The sequence below is a fragment of the Lipotes vexillifer genome, unplaced genomic scaffold (genome assembly GCF_000442215.2).
Source record: "Lipotes vexillifer unplaced genomic scaffold, Lipotes_vexillifer_v1.1 scaffold1008, whole genome shotgun sequence".
In the NCBI taxonomy this organism is placed as follows: Eukaryota; Metazoa; Chordata; class Mammalia; order Artiodactyla; family Lipotidae; genus Lipotes; species Lipotes vexillifer.
Genome location: NW_006772616.1, coordinates 1,010,473 through 1,031,629, shown reverse-complemented (window position 1 = coordinate 1,031,629; position 21,157 = coordinate 1,010,473). Strand labels below are relative to the sequence as shown.

At 42.9% G+C, this 21,157-nt stretch overlaps 1 protein-coding gene across 1 annotated transcript in view; it reads right to left on the bottom strand.

The window, feature by feature from the left end:
* Positions 1 to 13,067, bottom strand: part of MITF (melanocyte inducing transcription factor) — a 222,569-nt gene extending 209,502 nt beyond the window's left edge. The window contains exon 1 of the mRNA XM_007447650.1: positions 12,923 to 13,067. Within this exon, the coding sequence (XP_007447712.1) occupies positions 12,923 to 13,026 (104 nt within the window). The 5' untranslated portion in view covers positions 13,027 to 13,067. The remainder of the gene's footprint in view (positions 1 to 12,922) is intronic.
* Between the last annotated feature and the right edge of the window lie 8,090 nt (positions 13,068 to 21,157).

The window sequence follows — 21,157 nt, the reverse complement described above, 5'->3', positions numbered from 1 at the left end:
TCCTGCTGATTGCCTTTGAGTCGTTTTCTCTTAATGACAGTGCCTAAAACTAAAAAGTCATTTCAAGTCAAAAAACCTTGTTGGTGCTGTGGGCAAAGATGGAACCAGAATGAGGGCCTGGTTATGAGCACAAGAGCCAAGGCTTCGGCCTGAGGATTTTACTCAAGTATTTCTTTTAATCCACACAATTAACTACAACTTAGATCATACTATTATCCACTCACCCCACTTAGTCCTCTGTTGAAACAGAGGTTACAAGAATCACCTGCCCAGAGAGAGAAAAGCTAGTAAGTGGTCAAACTGAAATTTAAGTTAAAAATCCTTCTTCCCTCTGAAGGTTAAACCCAGAACTCTAGACTTCTTCCACTGGTGAGAGCTCTTAACCCGTTTACAATAAGAGCAGATTCTTTGCCAAAAAGCATCAGGGCTTTTTGTCTGGAGAAGGTCAGCATGCAGCAAAAGGAAAAAAATAAAAATAAAAATGTTTGGGTTTTAGTGGATTAAAAATAAGAGTAGGCTGAATTTCCCGGTAAGTAAGGAGTCCAGAACTGCCCTATAGGTAGGTCCTACTTGTCTGATACAACATTGACCCTGCCCTTCCCTCTCCGCCTGAAATGAGGATGGCCTAGTGAGATTCAGGATGAGGGAGATGATCTGTTATGTCAGGACACCCTAACATGTGACAAAACAGAGGCTGCCTGGTCGCCGTCACCCCGCCCCTCTGTTTTGGAAGCTCCCTCGCTCTACAAACTGTCTGGAATTCATTAAGAAGGGAAAACAGGCTGACAGTCGTATTTCAAATTTTATTCAGCAGTTTTGTGAAAAACAATTTGGTCATGTGGGCACACTCATAACCACCATTACCCTGTTTCTCCACCAAATCATTCAGTCAAGTGACTGCCATGTGCTTCAAGTTTCACACTTTGTGAGTCTCCATTGAACTACAACCCTCCAAGGTCTGGGCCAGGGCTCCTTACGGTAGTACAGCTAGCTTAACTCCAAGTCTCTTATTTAGAGATCACATCTGGACAACCAAGCATCCTACCTGGTTTCATTAACCTAAATCTGACAGCTGACTTTCTAGAGGGGATTTTCCTTTTTTTTTTTTTAATCAGTGAGTGATTATTATCAATGATCATCTCTAGCCTGACCATAACAAGCAACATGGCATTTTTTACAAAATGCACTCCAATCCAGGATATTTTTCATTCCAAAACAGGAACAATTTAACGTGGAGACAAAGGATTTATGGTAAAAGCATTAGGGAAAAAGTCTGCAAACTTGAGCGTGCATCAGCATCTCCTGGAGGGCTTGCTAGAAGACACAGACTGCTGAGACTCCCCACCAACAGTTTCCGATTCAGGAGGCATTGGAGTAGGGTCCGAGAACGTGCATTTCAAACAAGTTTTTAAGTGACACTGAAGCTACTGGTCTGCGGGCCACATTTTGAAAACCATTGCTCTAAGGTGGTGGTGGTAGTGACAGATGTATTGTTGCTGTTGGAAAGTGGGGCAGTGATTTAATCCATAAACTTGGAATAGGAAGCACTGCATAGAGGTGGGATTCTGAGAACGGATCAGCTCGGGCAGCCCCCACTCAGGTGGCAGGAAATCCAAATTAACCGTATTTACTCAGAAAAAGAATTTATTGATAAAATAACAGAAAATTCCAAGGATAAACCTAACCAAAGATAGGCACAACTTGATCCAGAAGCCAAAACCCTACTAACTAGGGCCATGGCAATGAAGGTTAGCTATCCATGGGAAGGGTGTTCTCTTTTCTAGGACAGTGGTGTTGACGCCCAGCTGGGGTCTCTCTTCCCCAGTTCCCACCCCTGCATCCAGATCTCGGTATGAACCTGGTCCTTGCCGAAAGAATATGAGCAAGAGTGATGCCTGTCACTTTGGGTCCTTAGTTGTGCCTTCTCCTCTTCCTTTCCACCACCAGACACAAAAGATGCCAGGGTTCTAGGCAATGGCAGAACCAGAAGATAGACGGAGCCTGGGTTCTTGATTTGTCATATGGAGGAAAGCTGTCTGCCAACCAGGAACTACTACCTATGTGACTATCACCTGCCACTTTGTTATAGCAACTAACATTAACCCTATACAAGGACTTTGTTTTTCTCTGCCTCCAAGATAAGTCTTTATTCTCGAGCACAACACCTTCCCAAGTTCAAGATCAACGGAAATAAAGGGAGACTCTCTTTCTGTTAGCACCCAAGCAAATCCCTGGGATGCGTGACATTAGTCAACATGTAACTCCCTGAAAGCAATCCCTGTGATACAGAAGAGTGGCTAAGTCTGTGTCAAATTCTCCACCCCAAAGCCATGACACTCAAGCACGTGGGCTAAGCATGTGGGAAGGGGTTGTTATAAGAATTTGGAAAAGTGACTACAGGCAGGCAAAATACATTTCCTCTACTGTCCACTAGGGGATATGCATAAGGAAAGGGAAGCTGGCTGCCAGTGAGATCTGATTAGAAAGATGTCAGGTATATGAACCCAAGAGTGAGAAAGAGGGATACCCTAAGCCAGCAGAGTGACGCTGTGCATCGCAGAAACAAATCCCAATTAATTGTGCTTGCCACTCAGCCCCCTACCATTAAAGCATGCATCTTAGTGACTATGATACTATGACCAAGCAAGCACCATCAAATCCTCTCTCTCATTCATTTCTGAATCAACAAGGATTTAAAGCATCCACACACAATCAGTATCATTAGAATTGCATTCCAAGACCCCATCGTTTAGCATTTATACATCTAGCCTTTATCTAGATAAGACATGATTAGTGTTTATCTACCTAAAGACCAGCGGATTAATGACCATGCCAAGGTGATTCAAGATGTGGTTCTAAAAAGTCTACCCACCGATTGTCAATACACCACAAGCCAGTGGCCAATCTCTAAGTTACTCTCCAAGCACACTTCTTTGCAGCAAACTGGCCAACTTTTATTTGGAATGTCACCAGGAATAGTGCCAGTTGCTTATATTTTTAGAGACTGTTTTACATAAGCTACTGTAAATTCTACCTTGAAAAATAAATAGAATTTTCAAGAATGCATAGTTGATGTCATCCTTTTCCCTTGAAAGTAAATGACCCTAACTGGCCAATACTATTTTAATGTTTATTCATAGTCATTCTCTGCCCCAAGTATTATAAATTTGTTGCAAAGTGTTCTATTGGCTGAGGTGCCAATATTCTAAATTTAGGTGGTGTGATTATGCAGGCTTAGTAATACCACAGAGCAAAGCTGACCCTGAAATAATACCTTTTCATCATTGGTGAAAAACTTCAAATGCAAAAAAATAGAACAAAAATATACCCAGACCTTTTGATGGAGAAGGGATTGTTACAGTATTGGTGTGTCTGTGAATACTATCTCCAGCTGTTTGGGACAGACTCACGCAAGAGGAACAAGGTGGCCACATCTCACTGAGGTGCCCAGGTAGACTAAATGGGGACTGTACTAGATTCCAAATTAAACAGGAAAATCATCTTTAGGATTTCTGTGTGCTCTTCCCTACACCAAGTTTCAAATCACCAGTTATAAAAATAAAATGTATGCTTTGAAAAACATGCTTTTTAGAACCAGTTAATATTTAGGAACATATCACAATAAAAGTACCGAAGTAAATACAGCATTCCTGTCTGTCTATTTTATCCTAATCTCACATACAACCTTAACCATCAGGCTAAATAAATCTTCTCTGCCTCAAATCTTCTTCCCATGGAAGCAAGTTAAGCTTCCCAGAAGGAAAACCTATCCTACAAACAACAGCTACACATGCTCCCACCAGTGGGGACAATACCTTTCCCATCTGCCCTTGACCACGTGGGAAAATAGGGGAATGTGTGTGAATGAGTCAGCAAGTTATCCCACTATGGGGAGGGGGCGGGGAGAGCCCAGGCCACAGATGCCTTCCTGAAATTGCTCAATAACCCACAATTTTCTTATAGAAAGACATGATTCTACCAGTGCCTTCCCTAAACCTACAACTCACTATGGTTGCATTTAAAATATTTGTTCCCACACGGCCCAGAATTTTTTCCTTTTGAAAGTTACCACTCCGTGGGCACTTCAATTAAAGAACACAGCTACTGAAATTCGAATGCTTTGGATATTTCTTTCATAAAGGGTCGAATTAAAAACACACCATTGCCTGTGCATGTCAATGTTAATGAAAGGTCGAAGTGGTGTGTGGGAGAAGAGGCTTCTTTTCCTTTCTGCACCAACGATGACATTTTCACATCAGTGTAGACAGGAAGCGTGTGATCTAGGGGCTGAAACACAGGACTGGGAGTCAGGAGCTCTACATGGGTCATTTGTTTGTGGTGTGTGTCTTTGGTGAAATCAATCTCAGGTTTTACTGTTTAATCCTAGATGACTTGGACCTCTCCTTTGTGCCAAAAAGTAATTCAAAATGCAGCCAAAAATCATTCCTAAACTAAACATAAGGGAAGTATGCTCAGACCTGAATGATCTCAGTGCAACAACAGTGAGATGAGCAAGGGGACAATTCGAGTAAGATGATCCTGGAGGAAAGAAAGGATAACAAAAATAACAAGACCCATCTTCACGTTTAGTCCAGGGGTAGATTTATGAAGACAAGTATACATCTCTGACTCACTTGACATTAGGAAAACACTTAAGAACAAGTTATAAACACTTATGGGGAAGATTAATGTCTGCATTTCTTCTTCTACTATTCATATATTACCTTAATATTACCTTAAACCAGTCCTATGTGTCTTCCCGCGCAACTATGTCAAGCCTACTGTTAACTCTTTACACGCATTACCTTTCATCTTCACAGCACCCTTGCAAGGTAGCTATTGCTCCATTTTACAGAGGAGGGAACCCAGGTTCAGAGAGGTTGGCGAACTTGTCCCAAGTCACACAGCTAATGAGTGACAGCACCAAGATCTGCACATTTAACTCAGACATTCAGTGCCTCAAAATCACTTCCTCCATGAGGTCATTCCTAAAGACCCACCCAATAAAGCCCCTTCTTTCCCAGTCACACTCTATCAATAACATTCTATTTAGTTTTCATAGCACCAAAACTTATCTTGTTCATCTATTTAGTTCATTATTAGCTATGCCCCCACCTCCAAGACAGGAGCACCATACTAGCAGGAACCTAGTCTGTCTGGTTCTACTTTTGATTCCCTACAGCTGGCAAAAAGCTGTCACACGATAGGCACTTAATAAATAAGTGTTGTAAGGAGGGAAAGGAGGAAGGGAAGGAAGAGAAGAAAAACAAACAAATCCAGGTCCTTCTGACCCCAAAGTGATACTGCCTTTGCTGAAAGTGACTGAGGGATGTTTTAGAAATGACTTAGGGAAGACAACAGGGGCTCACGACTTTGAGGTACCATTTATATCTTTGTGTGTCTTTCTCTCACCAGTATCACCACTCTCCAAAGCACTGCATCCCTCTCAGCCTGCCCTGGTTCAAGTTCTGTGTAAACACTCCAAAGGTGTACGTCTTTATTCTTCATGATGTACAAGAAAGGTCATGGAAGGAAAGACGCAGCAAAGAAAGGAGGCCATGTTTAAGACCCAACCTAGGGCTTCCCTGGTGGCGCAGTGGTTGGGAGACCGCCTGCCGATGCAGGGGACACGGGTTCGTGCCCCAGTCCAGGAAGATCCCACATGCCGCACAGCGGCTGGGCCCGTGAGCCGTGGCCGCTGAGCCTGCGTGTCCGGAGCCTGTGCTCCGCAACGGGAGAGGCCGCAACAGTGAGAGGCCCGCGTACGACACATACACATACACACACACACACACACACACACACACACACACACACACACACAAGGACCCAACCTAGAGAAACGAGGAGCGTGGTCCTCCTCCCCAAGTCCTCAGAAACAGAAAGAGGTGTGCGAGTTTCAACAGAGATCCCAGACCTGCCTGCAGGTCCTCTCACCCTCAGCCCTCAGCTGCCTCAGGAAAGATGCAGACTTCATGGCTTGCTTTAATTCCTTGCCCTCAAGTACACAGTGTTCACCAGACTCACAAAATCCTCCTTATAAACTTCACGTTTGCCTTTACAATATCAAAAGCCTGTGGTGACTCTACATTAACTATCTTTGACCCGCCTTCTGGACTGTTTTCTTCAAATAATGCATATTTGGAGATGAGTCAAACATATTTTTATAATTTAGTTTGATGAGATGGACCTAACAGCAAAGTACGTTTTATACTTAAAACACACACACAAAATAAATGAAACTCTTGCTTACTGTCCTTGAAAAATGACAAAAAAACATTTAGCCAGAGTTTTTTTTCCCCCTATTATTTATCCTAATACTGCCAGTTCTGAAACAAAGCAGTTGGAAGCAGAAATTTAGTAACTTTGATTTGTCCCAAGATACATTTTTTTACACTGAGGTCCTATTCCTGACAGTAAGCACATGTGACCTGTTCTAAAAAAAGGATATTTTCCACTTCTTGCACAACTGGAGCAGATATAAACATCAGCCTGTGCAAACTGCCCTGCAGAACTCAAAAGGGAATTAAAAACACACACACATACATACACTTAAATAATTCTATAAATAGCAGTACTCAGGAAAAGGAAATCTCCAATAACACACAAAACCAACACTTAGAATTCCACTTTAATCAAGTTTTCCATCTAATCATATCACACAAGCAATTTGCATAATGAGATCTGAACACCTGCCAGGTTAAGGCACCCCAATCTTGCCTATTTTGCTTCAGATATGTAATTCTGTACATGCTTTATTGTTGTTATAAGGAGGGGGGAAATTGCAATCATGGTAAAGTAGAAGAGAAGGAATTGATATTACCTACTAACCTGTGCTAGGCACCCTGCAAAGCACTTTTACATGTGTTTTCTCACTTTTAAAACTTCACCAACCCTAAGAGGATGGTTCTACTGATCCCACTTTACAGGTAAAGAAATCAAGACTCCAAGAGGCTAAGCATCTTGTCTTGAACGCAGACACGGGTGTTAAGTGGCAAAGCCATGGGCACAGCACTTAAGCACACCTACTTCTGAACCTGTCCACATGCATCCAGTCTCTGCCACCCCAGGTGCCCAAAGACCACAAGGAAGAGCTGGGATTCTGGTTAGAAATATAAAAGGCAGTCAGAAATCCTAAAAGTCTGTTTTAAGCTTATGCCTTCCAAGGCGTCTAACATTTTATTTAATGTTATAAAGAAATATATTTGAGTATTGCTCGACCTTCAAGGCCAAATTGAATACCCTTATTCACTGACAAAACTGAGCCTCAATTTCCCTTCCTCTATTAAAATTCCCACTGCTGATACCCACGCCCCACGGTGATCACACTCCATCCTGTTTGTCTGGCTGGATATACATGATCTCGTTCCCTCACCCCACTGAGGCAAGTTTTGGAGAAGGTGCAGCATGATTCCCCATGGGCAGGCCCCGCGCCTTGCACATGGCAGCACAGACCAGTGCGTGAGAGCATGGGCCCAGAGCCAGATCCAGGCCCATCTACTTACTACGTCTTAGTTTTCTTCTCTGTAAAATGAGAATAATAAAAATACATACACCAAAGGTTGAAGTGAGAATTAACTGTGTTAATTCAAGTAAAATATTCAGAATCATTCCTGGCATGTAGTAAGCACTGCATAAGTTTTACCTGTTTTCAAAATTATAATTAACACTATTTTTCTCATTTATTATTATCATTTTATGTGGGTTTTGCAAGATTAAGTTAACACACATAAAAACACTTAGAACAGAGGCTGGCACACAGTGTGGCCTCAGTTAACGTTAGTTGGGTTTATTGGTATTAATTTGCATGTACTCAATAGATATATGTTGAATATGACTTTGTATGTATGTGCTGACACCACAACTGGTTTTTTTTTTAACCAGCATAAAGAAACTGTAAGGACCAGATCAAAATTATAAAATGTGAAAGATTTATCTGCAGCACCTCATTAGGAGGAAAGCAAAAAGGGTTTTACCAAACTTGGGGTAATTTTATGGCATAAAAACACTGGCCTTAGAGAAGAAAGCCAGAGTCAACCAAACGCAAACACTTTCTGGAAGGTCAGGACTCTCTGCTAAGTAATAAAGAAATAACAACAAGAACAACATCTGCTAACATTTACGGAGCACTTACCATGTGCCCAGCACCATGCTAATACTTTTCCATAGCCAATATCACAGTTAATGTCCTTAAGACTCCTAGGAGGCAGGCACCCCCACTTGCCAGATGAAGAAACTGAGGTTAAAGGTCACCCAGCCTCCCCAAGGTCACCCAGCTTGTTAGGGACAGACAGAAATGCCAGAACAATGCTCTTAATCTCCATGCAAAGTAGTTCCCTGTGGATTGGACAGATAAAAAAATCAAGAAAACTTTCAGAAATCAATAAAAGATGGACAGTTCTGTCTTGCCAAGAATGGATTATCATTTCATAAACGAAAGGGTATGTTTAGTAGGAAGACAGGAGGGAAAAATCTCAGAATAAGTCCACGAAATGACAGTAGCCTTGCATAGAAATACGTGTGTGTGAGCGTACATGTGACACAACAGCCTTTTTCTTTATCATTTCGACACAAACCTGTGACTGCTTCACACACACCTCTTTGAATCAGCATTTGGGAACCACTGCTGTATCTCGTCCTGTCATTATAAACCTAATACTTTCATTCCCATTTCTTATTTGTGGGAAGTTAAATAACCATTATCTAAACCATTATTAAAACTTTGAGTAGAGGAGAAACTGGAATTAGATTAAGCCAATTCTGAAGTCTGCCCAGGAAAAGGGCATTAGCAGCTACAAAAATCACAGAATTTAGCACTGCGTAAATGAAACAAAAGAACCATGAACCTGAAAGATGCTACCATATTTTTTAATGTTTTCTTTTCAGGACCCAAAGCCCTACAGAGTCCCTTCCCTGCTAGAAGCCCATTCAACAGTTCCACATCTGACCCTGACCCGACTGTGCCAACGTGTGAATTCTGGGTTCACCCCCTCATATTCGGCACTCTTCCTCTGCCACCCACCATTCAGGGCTCATTCCCAGGAGAACACACAAATGTTTCAAAAACCTTTGGGGAGGAACCAAACTGCAAACAATTCTTCATGAGAACCTTTTCTCATAATGTGTGTCTTCCACCGTATGACACAGCTTTGCCAGTCACTGTGAACAAAACGGAGCTCCCATCATCTAAATCCATCAGCTTCACACTCCTAAAGGCCAGGAGGTCTGGGTTAGGAATGAAACTGTCTCTCCTCATCAAACACCTGCACATCTGAGCTTAGCCCAAATGAAGAATATAAAACCCTCTTTGGACAGACCCTGGTGGATACCTATTTTAAAAGAAACCAGAACCAAACACCCCATCCTGAGTGGGATGCAAAGGGAGAAAGCAACACATATTCAAACGACAAAACACTATTGTGCCAGGCATTGTCCTAGGCCAGTCAACCTGCAACAGGGGTGAGTCTGTCCCCCGTGGACAATGGTGGTGTCTGGAGACAAATTTGGTTGTCACAGCTGAGGGAGGGGAGCTACTGGCCTCTAGCAGGTGGAGGCCTGGGATGCTGTTAAATATCCTGCAATGCCCAGGATAGCCCCACATCAAAGAGCTATCCAGTCCAAAATGTCAACAGCACTGAGGTTGAGAAACTCTGTTCTAGGCTCTGGGGACACCACAGTAAACAAGGAAGAGACAGAAGTCCCTGCCCCCTTGGACCCTGCAGTCTAGTGTGGAGAAACATATCATAAATGTAACACATTAGAAAAGTATAGACTAGGTTATAATGTAAGTACTATGAAAAAAACAGAGCAGGGCAAGGAAGACTGAGAGTTTGGAGGGACAGCCACTGCATAGAGCGTAGTCAAGTAGGCTTGGTGGGAATGACATTTAAAGGAAGATGTGAAGTTGGTTGCGGAAGGAACGAATGCTATTGCTCTCTGGACAAAGAGAGAAAGAGGGGTCAGCAAGTGCAACATACAAAAGCCCAGAGGTGGAAGGGTCTGGAGTATTCCGGGAATGGTGAGGACACTGGCTGGAGCAGAGGGAACCAGGAGAGTGGCAGCAGGAGATACAGTGAGAGCAGACAGGAAGCTTTCCCATACAATCTGCCTGGTACCATTTTAAGGGTCTCGAGTTTTACTGATATTAGGAGCTACTGGAGTGTTTTGAGGGTTCTGAGGAGAGAATGACATGATGTAACACATTTTAACACAGCGTTTCTCAACCTCAGCAGTGACAATTTGGGGTCAGATAATTCTTCATTGTGGGGCTGTCCTGTGTACTGGAGAATGTTTAGCAGCATCTCTGGCCTCTACTTACTAGAGGCCAGCAGCAACCCCCAACCATTGTGGCAACCAAAAATGTCTCCAGACATTGCCAAATGACACCTGGGAGGCAAATCACTCCTAGGTTGAACACCAGTTTTAACAGGAACATTTTGGCTCCTGTGTGAAAAAACCACTGAAAGCGGGTAAGGACGAAGGCAGGAGACCAGGTAACAGACAGTCACCCAGGTGAGGGCGGGTGGCAGTTTGAACCAAAGCGGAGGCAGAGGAGTTGGTGACAAGTGGGCAGATTCTAGACATATTTTCAACTCCAAGAGACAATCCAGAAAATAAAACTGAGAGACAAAATAGTTGCAGCAGTCTTCACCTTCCAATTTCAACTTTTTCTAAGCAAAATTAAAAGAAGGGAGGTGCCCCGGCAAAGACTTAACGACAAAAAGCCACGAGGAGGCCCTGAACGTGCAGCCCTTGTAGAGTCATACAACAGATGTTGATGACAGTACATTAGACAACTGTGGAAAACAGTACTATACGGAAATTTTGCCAACCCCATATATTTATTCACAGATTTTATTTCACTGGTTTATTTAAAAGAGCATGTGTCTGCTCCACAGACAAGTTTTACAGCGTTTTTAATTTAGCCTTCCTCTGCACACCAGTTCTGTCCCGCACCTGTTTCCAGCTTCAACGTGTGAAGCCAGAGCTTCCCACATCCCCGAATTTTTCCTTACACGTGCAAGCTAGCTCCTGAGGACATTCAACCCTTGCAAGCCTTTTTCTTCTTTTTTTTTTTTTTTTTGCCGACTCTGAAAAAGAACAGGCCCCCAATCCTCCAACATGAGTTTCATGACATTCATTTGGGTTTTTCCAGATGGTATTTTCCTCGCTCTCTCAAATTCATTTATATTATTTATCAGCTACCATCAAAAACGTTCCAAACAGTCCGGTTATTTCTTTCAGGACCACACACACACACACACACACACACACACACACACACACACACACACCCTCATTCTGGCCATGTAAGCATTTGCTTATAGAAGCAAAAGCAGAGACTGCTCGGTAAAACACTGTTCCCTTCAGCAGAATGCAGATAAAGCCCCAATGAGCATAACCAACAATACCCTTTACACACTATTACTCCACACCCCCAACCCCCAATGCACACAATCTAGGCTCACACACAAAACAGCCATTATGAAGAGAAATCATCAACTAAAGGCTGGTTTTAGGCAACTAACTGCACAGGAGGTTTCCTTCCAATCTCTGTTAAGCATCTGCCAAGAGGCTGCTTCAGCCACCCAGTCAGTGGGTGCGCTGTTCCCACATTTTCTTCCCCGAAGTGGATTCAGACTCTCACACAGCCCTGAAAGAAGCAAACCTGGCTACACTTTCCACTGGATCAAGTACCAGAGCCATGTGCCCCAGCAGCTAAGATCACACCACATCACTCCTGATTCAGCTGTCTCTCTTGATTCACCCTGATTTCTGGACCCTCCTCCCCTCTGCCAGCCAGGGCCCTTCACCCAGGCCCTACCCACCGAGAGGGGCGGGAAGGAAGGTGTGAGGAGGGTGCAGAAGCACTGCAAAACCTTCCAGTTTCAGCCTCATCTTACCTCACACTGAGAGAGGTGGAACTAAACCCTCTCTACTCACGGCCTCAAATGACCATCTCCCTCTTAGTAAACATTGGAAATGTCCTGAGTAGCCACAGGGCAGAGAGAAAGGAAGACACCCAACCCGTTCCGACGGACGAGTGGGAATGGAGCCAGCATAGGAAGTGGGCACTAGGGGTGGTGGGGCGCCAGAGCAGCAGATGTCTTCATTCCTCTCCCAAAAAGTTTTTTAAATCCCCAGAGAATTAAACACTTGTCGCTGCCCAACAGGGGACACTCCCCAAACCCTCCATCTGAAAGCTTCTTCCCCTCCAGGGAAGGCCTGCATTTGAACGGGACCCTATAGCCCGGGGAGTTCAAGCTGGACGAGGAGACACGCCCCCCCGCTCCCGCCACCCCCCTCCGGCTGCTCACCACCCCCCGCCCCTCCCGCGCTGGGGTGCAGCGGCCGGGAAGGTGAGGGGCGGGCCTTGGGAAACCTCACCTGGAGGCCGCCTGGGGCGGGTTTTCCCAGAGGGGTGGTCGGACTCCTAAGAGGCAACAACACAGGAACTAATTGCTTCCCTCTAACATCGCGCTCGATCCACCCCAAGCTCTCCCTCTCCAAGTGCTCAGCCCGCTGGGATCTTCAGGAAAAGGATTCACTCGAAACTCTTTTTCCTCCTTCCCATCCGGACAGCGTCCGGGCCCGGCGCTCCTCCTCCCCAACCTCCGCGCCGCGGCACTCCCCAGCCCCCAATAGCTCTCAGCAGCTGGTATTCCCAACCGAGGGTCCCCTCTTCCGCGCGGCCCGGGCTGCCCGCCGCGCCCCCAAAGTGCGCCTGGGCGGAGAACCCCGTTGGCGCACCGGCCCAGCGGTCACGGCCCCCAACTGCGGGGATCAGTTCGCCCTCTGCCCCGGGGCAAGGGCACGGGGTCCTTGTCCCAGAGCCCCGGCGAGCGGCTTTCCTCGCCCCAGGGTGGGAGGCGCGGGGTTCCCTAGCCGCCGGCCGCGCCTCCCTCCAGCTGTCACCACTCACCTGCTCTTCAGAGGTTGACTCTTGAGTTCGTAATAGGTTTTGGGCTCTTCGTGAAACTCCTCCCCGACTTCGAAATCCGGCACGATCCCCGATTCCGACTGCATGGCTCCCGCTTCCCGTCCTCCCACTGCTCCAAAGTGAGAACCGAGCCTGGGGGCGGAGGGGAGGTGGCGGGGCCTGAGTCCCCCGAGCGGTGCGCCCCCGCGCAGTGCAGAGCTCAGCCCGCTGGCCCGCGGCGGCCGCCAACCCAGGAGCCCGGAGTTTACACTCGCACCCGGGCGGGAGGGGCGGCTGCCCGGCGCCGTCTGGGATCTGTAGTCCCGGCCGGCCGGGGCACTCCCGGCTTGCCAGGAAAGCCGCGGCCCCGAAAACTACAATTCCCAGAAGGCCAAGCGAGGGCAGCGGCAACGTGGTAGACACCGCTAGTGCAACTCCTGTTTGGATTCATTGTCAATGTCAGCAGCTCTTGTCCCTCCTCTCTCGCCACTTGCTTCAACAGTACAGACGTGGCTATTTAATATTAATAAGAACGGACTCAGCCCTGCTCTCCTACCATCACTCCTCCTCCCAGCTCACACATTCGCGAGGGCACGCCAAGTCCTTATTTTTTTTTAAAAAGGGTTTTGACACTGAAAAGTTTCAGCCTTCAAGCCTCCCTTAAAATAAGACGACTTTCTATCAGGCTACATGCTTCCCAGCGCTGCTGCGACAAATCCACTTGTCCTCGGTTTGGAACTGAGTGGAGGAACTTTCCTTCACTTTGTAAGTAAAACAGTACTGTAGAAAGTGTTCCTGTGCGTTCCTTTTCCGTAACTAACTCAATCTGGGCTTTTACAATACTGTTCAGCCATCTGGATGACTCCCCCCTTTATCCAATTAGCCACTTCTAATCTAAAGCGGTACTTGAAAGGTGCGGTTAATTTTAAAACGCACGAAGTTACAAAACAGCGTCGTCACTGTCTGCTTTTAATTTCTCAGTTGGCTGGGAGTTCAAATGAGATTGTCCTGACATTTCAGACGTGCAGTTGTGGGGGATCGTGAAATGTACAAGCGTCAACCCCCCCACCCCCACCCCACCCTCCCAGCACTCATTTAGGTAACAGATTAACAGGCTGTTATGGCTCGTTTGAACTTCCAGTCTTTCCCTCTGATTAGTTTCAGGAGAGTGTTTTCCTCCTTTTAGAAGTGTTCTGAGGCATCAGGGAGGAAGTAGAGAGTTAGAGGGTGGCTTTTAAAGTTCTAAGACCCACAGTTGAAATCCCGAGTCCTTCTCTAAAGTGCTGTGTAATCGTCAGCTTGTCACTTGATTCCTAGAAGCCTCAATTTCTTCATCTGTAAAGGAGGAGATTGGCAAACTTGTTTTTTGAAGCTGTTGCAAGGTCAAATGCAAGAGAGTGATTTGTAATCTATAAAAATGCTGCTCAGTGGTCAGTTTTATTTATTAGATCTTGAAGATATTCCTTTCAGAGTAACACTTCATCTGTGAGTTTGTCCTTTCAAAAGTAATAAATTAAATGATCACCCTGGGAGAAAACTCTAAGGAGGCTAGACTAATAATGGGCACCTCCCAGGAGTTGGCTGTTTGCTAGTTTGCCTCACATGAGGCATTTTTAAGTTCACATTAGGTCCATATCATTAAAATATGACAGAACATGAACCTTCCTAAGAAAAATAGGCTTTTTGTGCTCATGAATATGGGATCCCAGATTCCATGATAGAGATTGCTAGAAATTAGATGTTAAAAGTTAAAAAAAAAAAAAAAGTGTTATTCTCTGCCAGAAGGGAGAGGAAATATAAAACAGGCAGGAAACACTGAGTCTAGACTCCTAGTCTCATCTTGTTTCTCAATTGTAGGTGGTTGGAATGTGGTAGAAGGGGTTGATTATCATAATAAGTTTGGGGTGTTACAGGCATTTAAGGGGTATGGGCCAGAGATGCTCTATACATCTTGCACAATGACAAACTGTCTTGTCCAAATATCATTGGTACCCGCGTTGAGAAACACTGGAGTCTTCTTAATCTTCTAGTTCACCAGAAGCCTTTTAATGTGAGGAAAGCTATGGACCCTCTCCCCAGAAAATGTAGATGAAAACAAGATTCTTGTGCATAATTTTGGTCTGTTGACCTTTAAAGGCTATCAAGGACTTCAGTTAGAACTGTAGTTTATAACCTCTTTAGAACTATAATGAAACAGTCCATTTTGTCATTATATCCAATAGTGACCTGCTAGACCTAAGGGACCAAACCCAAAGGGGAAAAAACTGTCAGAAAAGCTAACACACCTGAACTTAGCTCCAACTAAGTAAGCTTGCCCGTAGGTACACAGAGATAGCTGTTATTTTTTTACCTACACCTTTTCTTCTGATCTCATCCTACTCTTGGTTCGTCCTACTCTTCCATTACCTATAGTAGGGTTACTGATGGCAGTGCCATCGCTACCCAGTGGGAATGGATATGTGACTAGTCCTGAGCCACCAGGGGGTCCATTTTCCTAGCCATGGTGATTCCTTTAGGGATGGACACAGTACCCTAACATGACTAGAAGTCCTCTTGGGACTTTTCTTCTAGGGCAACTGGGGAAGACTCTCTGATTCTTGGAAGCACAGTGCTGGATGGAAGGAAAGCTAGAGCCTATTACTTATGGCCCCAAAGGGAAGCTGATCAAAAATGAGAGAGAATGAGACAAGATCAACAACCAAAGAGAAGCGGAAACAAGCAAAACTGAGAAATAGAAAACAACAATAACATTGTTTCAGCTCATACCTGAAACCAGATATCCTTGGACTTTTCAGATATATGAACCAAACATTTTTTTTCTTTTTAGTGGAAATGTTTTGGTTTACGCTTCTGTCACTTGCAACCAAAAGAGCTTTGAGTAATTACCTTAAAAAACTTTTACTCCATTTAATGGACAGTTTTCTGTGGACTTCCATACCATTAATTCATGTAACAAAAAGTTGGGGATGGCTCCCTGGCAGATGACCCCTGTAATCCCTCTTCATTAGTGAATTAAACCCTAGGAGTAGATGCCTCTTCTTTTAAAAAGGTGATAAAGATTAATAGCTCCATACATTTCAACCAAGGACCATGCCTGTTAAAAGCACCAAGGCAATGGCTAGAGACTGTAATTCTTGTCATTAATACAATGACCTATATTTATGTAATACTTTACTTTTTTTACACGTTTGTCACATGGACCTCTTATTGGAGCACTTAAAAATCCAGCAAGGAGAAAGAAATCCTAAAGATCAGAGCAGAAATAAATGAAATAGAAACAAAGAAAACTATAGCAAAGATCAATACAACTAAAAGCTGGTTCTTTGAGAAGATAAACAAAGTTGATAAACCTTTAGCCAGACTCATCAAGAAAAAGAGGGAGAGGACTCAAATCAATAAAATTAGAAATGAAACAGGAGAAGTTACAACGGACACTGCAGAAATACAAAGCATCATAAGAGACTACTACAAGCAACTCTATGCCAAAAAAATGGACAACCTGGAAGAAATGGACAAATTCTTAGAAAGGTATAACCTTCCAAGACTGGTCCAGGAAGAAATAGAAAATATGAAAAGACCGATCACAAGCACTGAAATTGAAACTGTGATTAAAAATCTTCCAACAAACAAAAGTCCAGGACCAGATGGCTTCACAGATGAATTCCATCAAACATTCAGAGAAGAACTAACACCCATCCTTCTCGAACTCTTCCAAAAAATTGCAGAGGAAGGAACACTCCCAAACTCATTCTACAAGGCCACAATCACCCTACTACCAAAACCAGACAAAGATACTACAAAAAAAGAAAATTACAGACCAATATCACTGATGAATATAGATGCAAAAATCCTCAACAAAATAGTAGCAAACAGAATCCAACAACACATTAAAAGGATACCATGATCAAGTGGGATTTATCCCAGGTGTGCAATGATTCTTCAATATATGCAAATCAATCAATGTGATACACCATATTAACAAACTGAAGAATAAAAACCGTATGATCATCTCAATAGATGCAGAAAAACTTCTGACAAAATTCAACACCCATTTATGATAAAAACTCTCCAGAAGGTGGGCAGAGAGGGAATCTACCTCAACATAATAAAGGCCATATACAACAAACCCACAGCAAATATCATTCTCAATGGTGAAAAACTGAAAGCATTTCCTCGAAGATCAGGAACAAGACAAGGATGTCCACTCTTGCCACTATTATTCAACATAGTTTTGGAAGTCCTAGCCACAGCAATCAGAGAAGAAAAAGAAATAAACAGAACACAAATTGGGAAAGAAGAAGTAAAACTAACAATGTTTGCAGATGACATGGTACTATACATAGAGAATCCTAAAGATGCCACCAGAAAACTACTAGAGCTAATCAATGAATTTGGTAAAGCTGCAGGATACAAAATTAATGCATAGAAATCTCTTGCATTCCTATACACTAACAATGAAAGATCAGAAAGAGAAATTAAGGAAACAATCCCATTCACCATTGCAACAAAAAGAATAAAATACCTAGGAGTAAACCTACCTAAGGAGGTAAAAGACCTGTACTCAGAAAACTATAAGACACTGATGAAAGAAATCAAAGATGACACAAACAGATGGAGAAATATACCATGTTCTTGGATTGACAGAATCAATATTGTGAAAATGACTATACTACCCAAAGCAATCTACAGATTCAATGAAATCCCTATCAAATTACCAGTAGCATTTTTATAGAACTAGAACAAAAAAATCTTAAAATCTGTATGGAGACACAAAAAACCCTAAAGAGCCAAAGCAGTCTTGAGGGAAAAAAATGGAGCTGGAGGAATCAGACTCCCTGACTTCAGACTATACTACAAAGCTACAGTAATCAAGACAATATGGTACTGGCACAAAAACAGAAATATAGATCAATGGAACAGGACAGAAAGCCCAGAGATAAACCCTTGCACCTATGGTCAACTAATCTATAACAAAGGAAGCAAGGATATACAATGCAGAAAAGACAGTCTCTTCAATAAGTGGTGCTGGGAAAACCGGAAAGCTACATGTAAAAGAATGAAATTAGAACACTCCCTAACACCATACACAGAAATAAACTCAAAATTGATTAAAGATCTAAATGTAAGACAGGACACTATAAAACTCTCAGAGGAAAACATAGGAAGAACACTCTTTGACATAAATCACAGCAAGATCTTTCTGGATCCACCTCCTAGAGTAATGGAAATAAAAACAAAAAGAAACAAATGGGACCTAATGAAACTTAAAATCTTTTGCACACCACAGGAAACTACAAACAAGATGAAAAGACAACCCTCAGAATGGGAGAAAATATTTGCAAATGAATCAACAGACAAAGGATTAATCTCCAAAATATATAAACAGCTCATGTAGCTCAATTAAAGAAACAACCCAATCCAAAAATGGGCAGAAGACCTAAATAGACATTTCTCCAAAGAAGACATACAGATGGCCAAGAAGCACGTGAAAAGCTGCTCAACATCACTAATTATTAGAGAAATGCAAATTAAAACTACAATGAGGTATCACCTCACACCAGTTAGAATGGCCATCATCAAAAAGTCTACAAACAATAAATGCTGGAGAGGGTGTGGAGAAAAGGGAACCCTCTTGCACTGTTGGTAGGAATGTAAATTGATATAGCCACTATGGAGAACAGTATGGAAGTTCCTTAATAAACTAAAAATAGAATTACCATATGACCCAGCAATCCCACTACTGGGCATATACCCAGAGAAAACCATAATTCAAAACAATACATGCACCCCAATGTTCATTGCAGCACTATTTACAATAGCCAGGTCATGGGAGCAACCTAAATGCCCATCAATAAACAAATGGATAAAGAAGAAGTGGTACATATATAGAATGGAATATTACTCAGCCATAGAAAGGAACGAAACTGGGTCATTTTTAGAGACATGGATGGATCTAGAGACTGTCATACAGAGGAAGTAAGTCAGAAAGAGAAAAACAAATATTGTACATTAACGCATAGATGTGGAATCTAGAAAAATGGTACAGACGAACCAGTTTGCAAGGCAGAAATAGAGACACAGATGTAGAGAACAAACATATGGACACCAAGGGGGGAAAGTGGCGGGGGGTGGTGGTGGTGGGATGAATTGGGAGATTGGGATTGACACATATACACTAATATGTATAAAATAGATAACTATTAAAAACCTGCTGTATAATAAATTAATTAATTAAATTAAATTTTTAAAAAATCCAGCAAGGATAAATAGGCAAGGGTCCCCATTTTAATATGCATTGAACATGCACTGGTTATGAACATGGCATTGTGTTAGGTACCCATACTACAAGATTGTGTTTGACTTCCTTCCTGCCCTCAAGAGGCTCGAAGTCCAGGAGTTCAGTCAAGGTTTGCAACACAATGAGAAACCATACCCAAGGCAGCAAACGCTGGGCAGTGATAACCGGTGTGTGATTTATACTTTTATATTCATTTATCTTAACAACTATTTATGGAGTACCTATTCTGTGCCAGCCGCATTATGTGCTAGATATAGGGGAAATAGCAATGATGAGCCACCTGTATTCCCTGTACTCAGGACATGGTCCCCGCCTTTTTAGGAATAGGAATGAAAATGATTTCATGGATAAATAAAGTGATAGACAGGTAAATACTACAAGTGTCTGAAAAAGGAGCAACCACTGAGGGCAAGAAAGAGATGAGTTCTTGGAGGAGAAAAGAAAGGAAGAAAGAAAGAAAGTGGAAGGAGGGAAGGGAGGCAGGAAGGGAGGGAGGAGGAAGGAAGAGAGAGAAAAAGAAAAAGAAAGAAGGAAAGAAAGAAAGAAAGAAAGAAAGAAAGGAAAGAAGAAATCTAAGGTATAAAATATGAAAACTACCACCAATTCACAGGGACAAAAATGAGAGAGAAATATGTTAATAATACCACAAGGATTCAGTAAGACAAACCCAGATATTGAGAAATTCTGCAAGACATTGAGAAATCTTCAAAAAACAAATAGCATGAAATAAAGGGGAAGGAGGAACTGGTACAGGCTTTTAAAGATTTAAAAGACAGATATGTGAATTACATCTTGATTTTTTAAATGATCTGGAAAAAGAAAAAGACATATCACTCAAATACATTTTGCAGACTTTATCTGAGTTCTGATTTGAGCAAAGCAAAGAGGATGATTAATAAATAATCCAATGCAAAATTTGTGAAGCTTGGATATGAAGCTGATTGCAATGGAGCAACTGAAGAGTCACCAGGGTTAAGAGCTGAGCAATGGGTCTGGGGAGAGTTTTACCTTGTTAAGAACTGTTAAAGAAAAGATTATTCTGACACTTATTGAAGAACAGTAAGCCCAACTTCATTCAGGGGGACTATCGCCATAGGTGTAGGAACTACTGCAATGGGTGGGCTTTTGCAGTAGAGGAAAGATATTGGGCTCAACTTCAAATACAACAAGGAAAGGTGGGGGTTTATATCCAACAAACAGAATGTGTATTGGGGTGCGGAATGTGGTCAGTGGGTAGCAGATTACTAAAAGTGTAGTGTAATTCTTGGCTTAAACTGACCTAACAGGATTCTTGCTGAAGGCAGGCTCGGGTAATCAGATATTTCCTGGGGGATGGCGGGGATGAAAAAGGTGATCAGATATTGAGGGTGGGAGGTGCTGGTTAAACTGACTTGACAGGATTCTTGCTAAAATTGGTCAATGCAAGTGGAAGTCCAAAAGTCAAGGCCTAGTTGGGAAGAGGATTCAGAGGAGACTGACTAAAATTTCGTCAAGGAGAGATTCAAAGCAAAGAAGTGCCTTTTATAGGGAATACAGCCAACATTTTGTAACAACTTTAAATGGAGTATAATCTATAAAATATCGAATCACTACGTTGTACTTTTGAAATTAATACTGTATAAATCTACTTCAATTTTTAAAATTAGAAAAAAATTTAAAAAATTTTTTTAAAAGAACTGTCTTTTATAGCTCGTGAGGCCCAAAGCCAGGCTGTGGCAGCAGGTGACTGTCACCCCACAGTTATCAAGGCAATGGAGGAAGAGTAGTTTGACCCTCGTCTGGACTTTGACTCTAAACCCAATGCAGAGCTATCAGTGAAAGTCATGCTTTCATTCTTGTTCCAAGTTCTCTTCGGCCACAGGAACTGAAGTAAGAAGGAGAACACCAAACATTCCATAAGATAATATAGCAGAAAGAGGAGATATACACTCCAAAGTGGG